Genomic DNA, 12,966 nt, shown 5'->3' with positions numbered 1-12,966 from the left:
TTAAACTACCCATCAGAATAATGAGTTGTTCAAGTCAGCTCAGCCTCAAATAACTACAACAGTAAAACATTAATAAAATATTTAATAATGTAACTCTCGCAGGGGCCGCTGCTCTGTGAAGTACTTTTGATTGGAAAAGTAAAATCTGCTAAAACACTTGTGAGACTTTAACTTATTAACAGGATTTTTATAGTGTGGCGCCTCTACTAACTTTCTCCTACAGAAACCTTCATTGCACCTTTCAGTGCAGTACGCCAACATGTCACTAGATGGCGTGGCGCTCGGCTGGACCTGGCCTCGAGCCTCCTCTGTCTTGCACGTGCACTCGTGCGTGGAGAGAAATGTGCTGCCTTGAACAGAGCTGTTGTGGTGCTCATTAGTTGTAACCCGCCCCCTGCTTTCTCATTGGCTCTGCAATGTGAATGACAGGCGCGTGCTCCGCTGCCGACGACCCAACAGGTTCTGGGGGCGTGGCTCGGTGTGCTCATTGTAATACATGTTGTTTGGACACATGCAGGCGTCCCCGTGATGTGACCTGCTGCAAAGTTGTTGAAAAGTGACTCAAGTCAGGAGCTGACGGCGCATTCACTCACTGTTTGAGCGTTTCTCTCACACTCGGACTCTCGTCTCTGAGACTTCAGGAGGTGGTTTCACAGGTCGTTCATCATGTCAACAGCCCAGCAACTCGTTTTTGGGGACAGTAGCGACGTTCCTGATCTGCTCAAGTCATTAGCAGACTACCCCTTCTCCTTCCCTGCCTTTGATGACACAGGTAAGAATATTTTCTTGATGCTTTTTCAAGCAGAAGAACAGGCTGGACACTTGTCAAAGCGTTGCACACGTTATCATATTCTGTAAACTGTGGTGGTGGGACTTGTGTCAGGTGTGGGAGAACTATTGTAAGAGCAATTTTAAGGAACTGAAACTCTACTTGAACGTTATTGAGTCATCTTATGCAACCTCACCTTCACTCCACTACATTTAGGAAGGGAATTACTAACTTAATGTGACATATGATTTGCATAGTATGTATTTTATATAAACTACTAGTATCTAAAGCAGTTAGAATTAGCTTCATCTCACCCAGTTATCCACTCATAAACTATTGTCTCCTGACAATATCCTCATAAGTGCTTTTACTTTTGATGCTGCAAGGATGTTTTGTTGCTAAAACTATTTAATTGTTGTGTTTATTATTTGCATCAAGCTGTCGCTCTTGTCGTTATTCCAGTTCAAAATCCCAGTACTTCTTCCCACATAGGTGTAAAGTCACTGGAACTGGTAGACGACTTTACTTTTGGCATGAGCAATCGCAAAACACCTCACAACACTTTATATAATGGGATTTAATGTAACCCGGCCTCATTGTCATGCATCACTCGTACCTCAATCAGGACCTCATTGTGGCAGTGGTTACTGAAGAAACAGTGACCGTGGTTGTGTCTGGAAGTCCTTGCTGTTGCAGGTCCAGGCCTGTATGGAAATGGACTCAGCTGCTTTGATCACTCATAATGTGCTCACATTAAGTCAGCAAACTGTCTGCGTGCTTCCTCCATGCAGTCACAACACAGCAGCCTGCAACTGATGCAACAACACTGAAACATTCCTCACTCAGGGTTTCATCACATCATTACAGTCTCTAAGCACTCTTCGTGTACACTTGCTTGCTGACTTTTTTGGAGGGATTTTAGTTTTGATTCAGTTGTTGCCGGGAGAGACAGACAGAAAACAGGAGGAGGGAATGAGGGGAGAGGATATGCAACAAAGGCCCCGAGCTTCCATTGAACCAGATACGCTGGGATCTCATGCTATGATAACTTAGACACTAACCCTAACCCTTAGACTTAGACACTAGGCCACATGCCCCTTTCTTTCTATAATTCGAGTGTTGCTTGGTTTCTCTTTCCTCACCTGTGCTCCACATGTCGAAACAGCCCTCCTCCAGATGGTGAGGACAGTGTTAATACATCATGCAGTATGCTCGGTTTGCTGCTCAGACTGTCACAGCCAAGCCAAAGTGAAGCTCTGTAACACTGGGAAAATAAGTGTCACTTTGCTGGTATGCTCTTTTACTGTGCTGCCAACATATTTTAGCATTAAATTTGAAAAAAAATATATGTTGCACTCTTAACATGTCCCATCACTGACTATACATTTGCTTATAAACTGCTGGTATGCAGATGAAGAATTTGGATGTAGCTGGACAAACTCTTCTTCAATTTGGATGTGTGGGGGGTTTGGATAGGCAGAGGGACAGAGGGGCCACTCACCCTGACCCCTGACCCCTGACCCCTGGTCGGCAATGCTGGCAGTAATGTCTTGTTTCTGGTACATCTATGTAGTGTTCATGTAGTTGTGTCAGTAGAATACATGCAAAATAATGATCATGACCTCAGATATAAACAAGTGGCATCGTTAATTGAATTTCATTATCTTGGGCCGACATTGATGAATTTGCTGCCATACCTGCTGTTTATGCAGACACATGAATGAATATTTTTTTTAAACGGTCTGAGCAGCATAACTTGGGTGTTGGCCTCATCATCGATACCGCTATTAATTATTTATTATTATATGACAGTGCCACAAATGTTTAATGAACTGAAATAACACAATGGTATAATTCAGACTTATTACTGCCCTTTGCCTTTAGTTGCAGTCAATAATGATTCCATTTTTTTCTTGGTGATGCCATGATATTTCTTTCTCACTTTTTCCTTGTCTGTTTCTTGTCTTTATGCAACATTATTATTGCAGATTATTAATATGGTTGATGTATTCATTATTCTAAGAATAATCTCTCTTTTCTGCTCAGCATTGTAATCTATTTTAACACGGAGGCCAAAATAAAGATTAAAGATTAATCAACAAATGATCCAATCAGGGCCTTAAACAGCACCTGCAGACTAATCATTAGACTGTTTTTCCTCCTCTGATTATGTCTTACAATATCTAACAAGGACTAAAGTTGAGGAGAGAGAAGCTTTGCAGCATTTCCTCATCATGCTCCTTGCTCATATCGTGCTGTGCTTATCTTCCTGTTCTCATTTGTCCTGAAACAAAAGTCCACAAGGCCACCTCCTGTCTGAGCTGCTTCATGAGAGTAAATACAATGTTTTTATCATTGTAAGAAATGTTTCTTCTAAAACAGGGCCAGCAGATGTTTGCATGCATGGCAGACTGGAGCCCAAGGCTTTTCTTCTTGCTTTCTGTCAATAAACTCTGCATGATCTTCAGCAAGTAACAAGGACGGCTTTGTGAACTATTTGTACAATGTATTTTAGAAAGGTTTGTGGTTATTGTGCCACACACACACACACACACACACACACACACACACACACACACACACACACACACACACACACACACACACACACACACACACATACAGCCAGACTGACCCAGTTACCCCGACACATGACAGTTTGATGTTAATCATCCTGACAATTCTAAACAAGTTGGGCATGTGTAGTGTGTTTATCTGTAAACACTGTGAAAATAAAGTGAACTCCTGCATTGCAATGCAAAAAAAATTTAATTAAGACAACTTTGCAAGTGATGGTGAGACCACCCAAAGAAGGTCTAATGAGGAAACACATTAAATCTTAAGAAAAAAAAAGAAAAAGTTTTCTCTTTATGAACTGAGCTTTCCACAGCAGTTTGACTGACATCCATCCTTGCATTTACTGCATCACTTCCTGCCGGCACAAACAGGCATAAACACTCCAGAATAAAATGATTATCCAAATTCCTGCGGCGAAGTGCTCACAAGACAATTTGGAAAATGCTGCCTTGCTTCAGGGTACTTCAGCAGTGCTGATAAGTACCATGGATAAAATCCCAGCAGCCTCTCTGTTGACCAGCTCACATCTGGATTTTCCACCTTGTCAGTGCCAATGAAAGCAACCAACAACGGGGATGTTTTTAGACCATAATTTGATTTACAGAAAATACAACTGAGCAGTCCAGTGGATAATTAAATGTGACATTTCGTTGTGTTTTTAAGTACCATAGAGTTTGATTGTGGCAAGTTGTCTCCTGTGTGTGGAGTGTGCTTCTAAAATCCTGACCTTATGTGTAACTCACTGTCTGGTTCACAGTTTTCTTAGTTGGTGCATACCATGTAACATGATTGAATACTGTGGCTGAGGCAACTCAAACACTGAAAGGACAACTATGTCTGCCTACTGCATCCATCTTTTAGATTAGATGACAGAGTAAACAGGAGTCTTGTGCCCCCTCTGTAGTCGAGCTGCTGCCTTGTCGACGGGTCTGGCTTCCCCTCTGTCGGGGCAGTTGCAGCAGACACGCTGCTCTTTGTTTACCGAGCGGAGAACTTGGGAGAAAAGCCGCAGATCAGTGGTGAGGGTGGGATGTTGCGCGGTTTGAACATTGTGTTCCCGAGCGCAAACATCCTGTTGGAAAGAGCGACGCCTCGCGCACTCACTGTCGCGTGCAACATCGCAGCGCGTGCACGGAAACGTGAGATTCCCTGTGTTGTTGCGGCGCTGGGAGATTTTGATGTGGAAGATTTAAATAGTTGTAAATACATTTGCTTAATAATTGCGGTTGTTTGAAACAATGGATGGCATGGCGAGTTCACACAACTAACGTTGAATTTTAGAGGGTGACCTTAAAATTGAGTTGTGGAACGATGGACTAATGTGGTCGGACCATTTTAGGTTAGGTTTTTGTTGGGAGGCATAAACGAAGTGTGTATATGTATGGTAACTTGTTATAAAGGCACTGGGTATTATGATTCAGAACCGTCTGGTAGACAACATGCACTCTGCTACCTTTGGGTCCCGTGTCAGCTGTTCGAAGGATGGGCGCGTGCCCGCCCCAGCTCGCCTTGGTCCACACGTGCTGAATGTTTGAAGCCACGCGCCTCGACAGATTGTAGATTCACGTGAGTCGTGTAGGGGCGGGGGCACGTGTTTGGCCACGATTATCTTCTTGCAGAGGACAAGAGTATGCAGGCGAATGAGCCTGTATGCGCGAGCGCATTGCGTTGTAATTTTTGGGTGTATCGAGAGTCTGTGTGGGCGCAGTCTTGTAGTTTAATCTGCGCTCACGATGAAAGTTTGCAAATGTCAGATTGAGTATTCTTCAGGCGGTTCTTTCCCTGCAGTTTGTACGTGCGAGCACTGACACTTTCTACTGACGATATATTCATATGCTGCCTGCACGAGACTGTGTGTTAATGTGTTTTTTTTCCAATATAAAAAAATGATCTCCATATGGGCAATTTGCAGCCAATGAGCAGTGATAGAACTACTACACGGACAAAAAACTGGCCATGTACTCTGTGCACGCACAGCCACAGTATTAACACTCTTACGGACAGCACTGACAGCCAACCAGCGGCTACCATTCCACGAGTGGGCGGGGCAATCGCGCTCAGTGGGCGAGCAGAACAAGGGGTCTCTGTAGTGTTGTTTTTGCATCCAAACGAGTTGATTTTGTCCAATAGGCCTGACACAGCAGTAGTGGTGAAACTCGCTTCGAGACGCGTTCCGATTGTTGCTGCTGTTTCCCGGTGGAGGAGACTGCTCTCGGTAACGATACTGCTCGGTGTTGCTCGGAAGCTTGACAGGGAACAATGCCTGGCAAAGCCGCGGTGACAGTGCTGCTTGAGCCCAGCGGTAACGCCGTGACGGCAGCTCCGCAGAAGTCCTTTTCGTTTGGTATCAAGAAGATTATGGACATTCCGCCTCCCAACATCCTGGAGGAAGGCGACGACGGTAAGACCAAAATGCGACAACGAGCGCTCTTCCCCCCAGTTTGTTTTTGCTTTGTGAATTAGCTATGACTTTGTCGACGGTTTTGAAAACATATAATAGTCAGATATTTGTTAATAATGTTCAAAGCTGTGCCACAGGCTGTTAACTGCAGTTTGAGTGTGTGACCGTCAGTGGAGCGAGATTAGGACGGACATGCCATATGTCGCACAGAGCAGTTTCATCCGAGGCGGCGAGGAAACAAAAAAAGAACAAAAAGTTCCACCTCCTTTCTGCTGCTCTGCGAGCAGCGCACATGGACTGCAAAGACACATAAAGATAAAGACACTGCATGGTTTCTCATCCACCTCTGTGGTTCAGTGTTATCTGGTCGCTAGTTTTTGTGGTGGTGTTTTGGGGTGCACAAGTGGAACAAGCAGGTCTCACTCGGCTGTTTCCGTGCTTTTCCGCTTCTACTGTCTGTTTTCCCCGAAGCTTCAGTCTGCCTTTTATTTCAGTTAGACGTCTACTTTGTCACTTTAAAACTCATTGACACGCTCTTTGGTTGTGACCCGTTTTTTTCGGATTTCACACCACCATCACAGCCCCTTTATTCCCACCTTGCCTCTTTCCATGTATTGCTTGGCTTTTCCTGTGTGCACGTGTCTTAGACTCTTGAAAGGAGCCCTGAAGTCATGTGTGCACAAGAACACATTTCACACACGGTGAGCAGCCATTTGTCATACCACTGTTCCCTCCTGTCTTTAATGCAGAAATAGAGAAGGAGAAGCTGTGCACATCTGAGGATGTGGAGGGAGGCGGGGCTGGGGCTACCAGTGCTGGTGGAGGTCCCAGAGGAGGCAGCGGTGGCAGCGGAGGGGTATCAGCCTCCTTAACCCCAGCCATTTGGGAGAAAACCATTCCCTATGATGGGGAGACCTTCCACCTGGAGTACATGGACCTGGACGAGTTCCTCCTGGAGAACGGGATCCCTGTGACCCTGGAGGAGGAGGAGCTGCAGAAGACTCTCACCTCAGTGGCGGGCAAAGGCAAATCCTTCGCCAAGGTTACTGCTACAGCCTCTACTACTACGCCTCCTCCTCCTCCTTCTGCTGCTGCTGACGCCTCCAGCTCCGCCTCAGCATCTTCCTCCACCACCTCTCCGGTCACCGCAGATCCAGAGGAAGCAGTGACGGTAACTACGTTACAACCAGCTAAACTAGAAGAGGAAGAAGAAGAGGAGGAGGAGGAGGAGGAAGAGGAAGAGCAGGATGAGGACACTGTGTCTGAGGAGGCAACAGCAGAAGTGGAAGTGAAAAAGAAGCAAACAGGTGAGAAGGATTGATTTATGGGGTGAGTGTTTGTACAACATTTGGACTGCTGATGGCGTTCTTTGTGAAAAACAGCTCCTCTCTAGTTCTGATTTTTCTGATAACTCTCATTCATCCAGGTCATGGTACTTTTAAGTGCTTCCCAAAGGCAACCCCAAGCAGGTCCAGTTGCCTTCAGGAAGCACTGCTGGTGTATTATTAACTCATGTTGCACACGCAGACCCTTGACCTTTGAGCCGATGCTATAACTTTTATATGTTTGGCAAGTGGCCAGCATGACAGTCCACTCCACATCACTGTAACATGCAAAACCAACCAAACTCAAAGCAGACATTTTCATTGTTTGGTTCAGAGAAATCATGTTACCTGTTGACTGAGACATCTAAGAAGTCAGCTACAGTGAAAAACTGATGTAGTGTGCTCATGCAAATATCAAATTCACAGCCCTCAGAGGGAAAGTCAACTCTCCCATTCAATGAAAATGTTTGCATATGTACACAACGAGGCTCAAACATTGCAGCCATTGAATTTATTTGAATACAGTTATAGTTCTTTAGATAAGACATTGTTTCTCATTGTGTTAGAAATCATATTAAGGGGATGATATAATACAACCTCAGACAACACAACTACATCAGCACCTCCCTGACAAAGACTAAACAGAAACTTTCAGCTGGGAGATGTAAACTGAGCCCCCCACCCCCCCCACCCCCCCTATTTTAAGTGACTCATGTAATGAACCTGATGGTTAGCTGTGTTGCATCCTAGTGGTCTCTCCTGTATCCAGCATTACTTTTCCTTTCCATTCCCATAGATCCTAACCCTGCAGAGCGTAACACACCCTCCCCCATAGACCCAGATGCCATTGAGGTGGACATTAATTTCCAGCCAGACCCCACAGACCTGGTCCTGTCCAGTGTGCCTGGGGGGGAGCTGTTCAACCCACGCAAACACAAGTTCTCCGAAGAGGAGCTGAAACCGCAGCCTATGATCAAGAAGGCTAAGAAAGTGTTCGTTCCAGATGAGCAGAAGGTAAGATCATTCATAGTGAGCGCCAAAGAAACACGTGTGTTTGAACTGAAATGAGGACTGGGAGACTTATTAATTATTTTGGTTTGGGTCACTGATCCTGAACACATATAAATGACACAGTGTCTGCACATTACAAAAGCTTTTTCTTACATTATTTTTGACTGCAAAAGGCGATGGACGTTAAAAGCACTCAGTGTTCTGGTCAGTCCTGGTAAAGATTAAAGCATCTGCAAACAGTGGATTGAAGCTCAAAGATGTGTGTGTGTGGGGGTTCACAACACAGATTGTGATTATGTTCAGCTCTCACTCTCCCTTTCTGTCATTTCACTGTCCCTCCTCAGGATGAGAGATACTGGTCCAGGAGAAAGAAGAACAACGTGGCAGCGAAGCGTTCCCGTGACGCACGGCGGCTGAAGGAGAACCAGATCACTGTGCGCGCCTCCTTTCTGGAGCGGGAAAACGCAGCGCTGCGGCAGCAAGTGGCTGAGCTGCGGAAGGACTGCGGCCGCTGCAAGAACATCGTGGCCCGATACGAGGCTAAGTACGGCCCACTGTAAAAGAACAGAATGAATCACACAAAGCATCAATGAGACAAAAAGCAGAACTCCCTTCCCCGCAGAATTCAACACAGACACAAACACCAAGGGAATCTAAATTTGCACTGTTGTCTTCGCTGACCTCCAGTCACTGTGTCAAGCTCTGAGTTTCGGATACACACTGGCAGGCAGCGAGGCATGATGGGAGCGGTGGTCACTGAAGGCCTGTGGAGAGCGCCTGGCTCCTACACTCAGAGAGGAAGGGGACGATTGTGGACACTCCCATGGTCAAACACATGGTCCGTCTCAAAAGACGGCGTCAACAAAGTCAGGAAATAAGAAAAGAGCAGACAGGTACAAAAGAATCACAGGCTTTTAAACACCACACAAATCCGTTTTTATCATTGCACAGCACTTCTTAGTGGACCAAAGCATGAGTTAGAAGTTGTGTGTTTAGAATGGCGCACACTTGCCGTCCCTCCCATTTCCTTGTGTTGTACTTAGTGTCTGTTGTGTCTGTACTTCCTTTAAAATACCGATGCTCAGAAGAAGGATGTTGTTGAACTCACGGCAGTGTAGGGGAGGAACAGATGAGTAAAGGAGCAGCGTCAGAGTCGCAGCGCTGCTTCCAGGCTGGAGAGAGAGGAAGCAGAGACCCCGGGTCGGCCGAGGGGAATACGATGACAGTCCATTAGCGGTGTGATTCAGTCACAGCTCTTCCTTCTTGTAACCCACATGCACGCCTCTGCGCACACAAACACTATTTAAACTGTTTGTATATATTGTCATCTCCCTGCCCCACAGAGATGTGTATCAGTGTCCAATCCAGTTGTGGCATTTTTCTTAAAAACAATGCGTAGGGATTATAGTGGTGGCAGGTATCTACCCCATGTACCACAAACACCATGGGAGACACGGTAGCTTCTTGTTAGGAAAAAAACATGCATGGCCTACAGCTTAAAGCTACGTAGTTTCCTTTTCTACTAACCTCAAATCAGCTTCCAGAGCCTCACACAAGAGTTGGGGTTTCCTGACAAGACGGTGTTTCTGCAAATAGAGAGAGAGTAGTCGTTTTGTTGGGTAGATTTCTGTCGAAGGCATACGTCTGATGATCTCCAGGGCCCTCGCTGGTGGAGGGGTATGTTCACAGGTAGGGATGTTTATTTTACTGCACACTGCAGGTAGAGGGCGCTAGAGCCACTACCTGCCTGATCTGGTGTAGTGATGGCTGGATTGATAATTTTGTTTTTTAACATTTTTTAAATTTAGACAGGCCCAAAGCTGACTGCTTCTGATCTTGTAAATAATGATTGTCTCATGGTCTTTATTTCCTGAGACAGGGATTCTGACTGTGTCTTTATTAACCTAGTACTATTCCTTATATTTGCCAAATAGTCAATGAGTGCTGTATTTATTCTGATGGTAATAATGCATCTGTTGATTGTGATGTACAACAATATGTCAGATAATTCTATTTCCTTTGAGGAACAATACTTCTATGAAACCAATGCAGGGAATTCAATGGGTAAACTGTGCTTTTGGATGTTTGTTTTAAAAACAGATTTATATAGTTTTATGGGATTTTTTTTTCTCTATATACATACAATACGTGTCTGTACACACAGAGGACAAGGCACACTCTTATTTACCTCATCCAACACTTCCTATTCTGAATGGGTCAAAGTTTTCGTAGGGCTACAAAGTGGTGTTGGTTGAAACAGAGAGCACATAAAAAGCAGCTTAGTTCCATTTGGCAAAACCTTCAATCCAAGGTGATAAATTGAGTTATTTTTGCCAAAGCAGCTGAGCCTGTGTCTAAATTAGTAAATGCATTGCAGACTGTTATGGGACTCTATATCTCAAGTGTCTTTGGCTGATGCGGATTTTGTGATCGGTCGGCTTGTGCTCGTCATCGCCGTAATCTTGGAAAGAAAATAAATGTGGCAATAATACTCTGTTATGTAATGCTCGTTTTATTTCAGTGATGTTGTATGTAAAGTTGCTATGATGTACTAAATAGACATGCCCCAAAGTCATTTGTGCTTCCAGTTTAGATCCTCTGTAGTCCAGGATCCTAATGCATGAAACCCAGTAAACTTGTCTTTTTTTCTTTTTTTTCTTGCATATTTTACACCAAGTGTACTTATGTCTGTGAACCATCACTGAAAACTACATATGTTTCTGGATGGGCTGGTTGATGGTCTGTTGTACAGTTCTGTCAGAAGGAAAGCAGAGCATCTTTTCTATGATGTCCTGTGTTTATGACTCGTGTACTAGCACCACCCATCCCTGTGCAGCCAGTGCTTGACCTTGGGGCGAACATCAGCTGAAAACAGCAACTTTTGATCACTGTGTGGATTGTTTTCTATTGACTAAAGATTGATCTATATCTAGATACACTGGATCCGTTGGTGATTTTGTGTTTTCTTGAGAGATTCTCTGTTTGAGTTTCCTGATGGGTGTAGTAAAACACACATTTCTTAGCGATGTGTTTGATTTCGCATTGACATTCAAACCTAACATTGGCTGCATTACGCTGTTTATATGTCGATGTAGTTGATTGATGCAAACTTCTGGCTATTTTTTAACAAAATTGAAAATGTTCTGGTAAGGCTGAGTAAAGGTACTGGCCAAGAGAGCCTTTTAGAAGACAACAAATCAAGACCGTTTATAGTACTGCATACAGTATGTAGCAATCTTTCTTCTTTTGTTCTTTTGATGCGTAGCACCTCATGGAAACAGGCTTGCAACTCACAGTCCTGCTCACTGATGCTTTGCAGGCTGCAAATTCTCCAGGAAAGGAAAAGAATATTAAGGCAGCGGTTTAGATCTGCAGATGTGTCTATAATAGCTGCTGCACTGAAAATGACAAGTTAGCCTAACATGGTCGCAGACAATACGAACGTAAACAGGCTAGCAGCTGTTACCTTTTCTCTTTGTGGGGGTTTAGTCATTTTAATGGCACGCCTCCCCACTTGCAAATGTTCCACCAAAACAAACAAAACTGTTGGCACTGCCTTTGGGTGCTTCGCATCAATGACACTATGTCCTTGTTTACTATTCAAAGTAGCTATAGTACTCTTGGAAAAATATTTAAAAGTCTCTATTGACAACATTTTTAAACTTTTGTTTGTGGTGTTTTATTTTCTCTTTTTATATAAACATATGTTGGGTGTTTTTGTATTGTCCTATGTATAGGATACCTGCAACTGCAGTGCCATGTCCTAACTGTATCTTGTATCATGCATATGAAATAAATTGGGATTAAATGACATGTGGGCTCGTGGTTTGACCTTGACTGAGTCATCGGCCAGCTGCAGCAGCTCTAATGGGAGGCACGCCGGAGCTGCCGAGGGACAAAGAAACAATAGATAACAAGGAGAGCAGTTTGGGGGACAGGCGGAGACCTCATTGAACCTCATCCTTGATGCGCAAGTATCCAGAGTGCACATGTGCATACGCGACCTGTGATTGTTTTCTTGCAGACGCCTCCTTGTTCTCTGCTGTCCCCTCGTTGCCTCGGTCCTGCTGCTCATCAGTATTCCAGAGGAGTAGGAGATGTTGCGTAATGATCACATCGACACACTGGGGAGCAGCGTTGCGTAACAGCAGCAGCCTCGCGTAACAGCAGCAGCCTCAAAGACCAGCGGGATGGGTGTGTGTGTGCGTGCGCGCATGTGTGGAAGACGGAGAAAAGAAAGCGAGGAAGCGAGCAAGGGAGGGGCTCTGGATATCGGGGGCCAACGAGAGGAAAGGATCAGGTGGTTGGAAGGATGGAGGGAGAGGGAGGGAAGAGCAAGGGGGGTGAAGGAGAAAGGGATGGGGCAAACAAGACAGCAAGGGGGATGGACGGAGAGAGATGGAGGACGGGGATGCAGTTAAAGACGTGAGCCGAGGGAGGGAGGGAGATGGGATGCAGTGAGTGGGCGATGAAGATGTGGAGGAGAGTAGAGGAGAGCCAAGGAGGAGCTCGGCCATGCATGTTAATGTCACACCACTACATGTTACTATAGAAAGCCCACACAGCCCCGCATGCTCACACGAGTGAGGCAACCTTACGGCTGACTGCACCCGACAGAGACACAGGACACACAGACACACACAGAGACACAGACAGAGCCGCATGATGAAATATAAAGTAATATCTGCTGGGATGGGTCCAGCTTGAGGTGGGTGGTGAGCAATCTGGCTCCTCACCGTTTGAGAATTTTCATCCTCGCTTTGAATTATTGATCAAACATCACTTGAGTTTGTTTACTGCGTTAAGAGGACGCAGCGATGCTCCAGTATTTCAATCTGAGGCTTTTCACAGGGATCGACTTTTCAGACCCTTTGATCAGCCGC

The 12,966-nt window shown here is 45.1% G+C and overlaps 1 protein-coding gene across 2 annotated transcripts; it reads left to right on the top strand.

Annotated features, from left to right (window-relative positions):
• Window positions 1-496: 496 nt before the first annotated feature.
• tefb (TEF transcription factor, PAR bZIP family member b) lies at window positions 497-11,896 on the top strand. 2 transcript variants are annotated; one of them, XM_070981015.1, is made up of 4 exons: window positions 497-772; window positions 6,497-7,054; window positions 7,869-8,086; window positions 8,428-9,475. In XM_070981015.1, exons 1-4 carry the CDS (start codon window positions 667-669, stop codon window positions 8,641-8,643), a joined length of 1,098 nt encoding a protein of 365 aa, XP_070837116.1. In that variant the 5' UTR covers window positions 497-666; the 3' UTR covers window positions 8,644-9,475. The 2 variants fall into 2 exon arrangements, with proteins under 2 accessions (XP_070837116.1, XP_070837115.1); XM_070981014.1 differs by lacking the exon at window positions 497-772 and adding an exon at window positions 5,337-5,747 and having other exon boundaries at window positions 8,428-11,896.
• Window positions 11,897-12,966: the final 1,070 nt, after the last annotated feature.

Source organism: Chaetodon trifascialis, chromosome 15 (genome assembly GCF_039877785.1).
Source record: "Chaetodon trifascialis isolate fChaTrf1 chromosome 15, fChaTrf1.hap1, whole genome shotgun sequence".
In the NCBI taxonomy this organism is placed as follows: domain Eukaryota; kingdom Metazoa; phylum Chordata; class Actinopteri; order Chaetodontiformes; family Chaetodontidae; genus Chaetodon; species Chaetodon trifascialis.
The sequence above is the reverse complement of the archived record's forward strand: the minus strand, read 5'-3'. Positions and strand labels throughout refer to the sequence as shown.

What these genes read in the sequence shown, in the direction of transcription:
- tefb (XM_070981014.1), top strand. Translation starts at nt 5,606, where the DNA reads ATGCCTGGCAAAGCCGCGGTGACAGTGCTGCTTGAGCCCAGCGGTAAC. An exon ending in AGTGAAAAAGAAGCAAACAG is followed by an intron (nt 7,055 to 7,868) that starts GTGAGAAGGATT and finishes CCATTCCCATAG; the next exon opens with ATCCTAACCCTGCAGAGCGT. An exon ending in TCGTTCCAGATGAGCAGAAG is followed by an intron (nt 8,087 to 8,427) that starts GTAAGATCATTC and finishes GTCCCTCCTCAG; the next exon opens with GATGAGAGATACTGGTCCAG.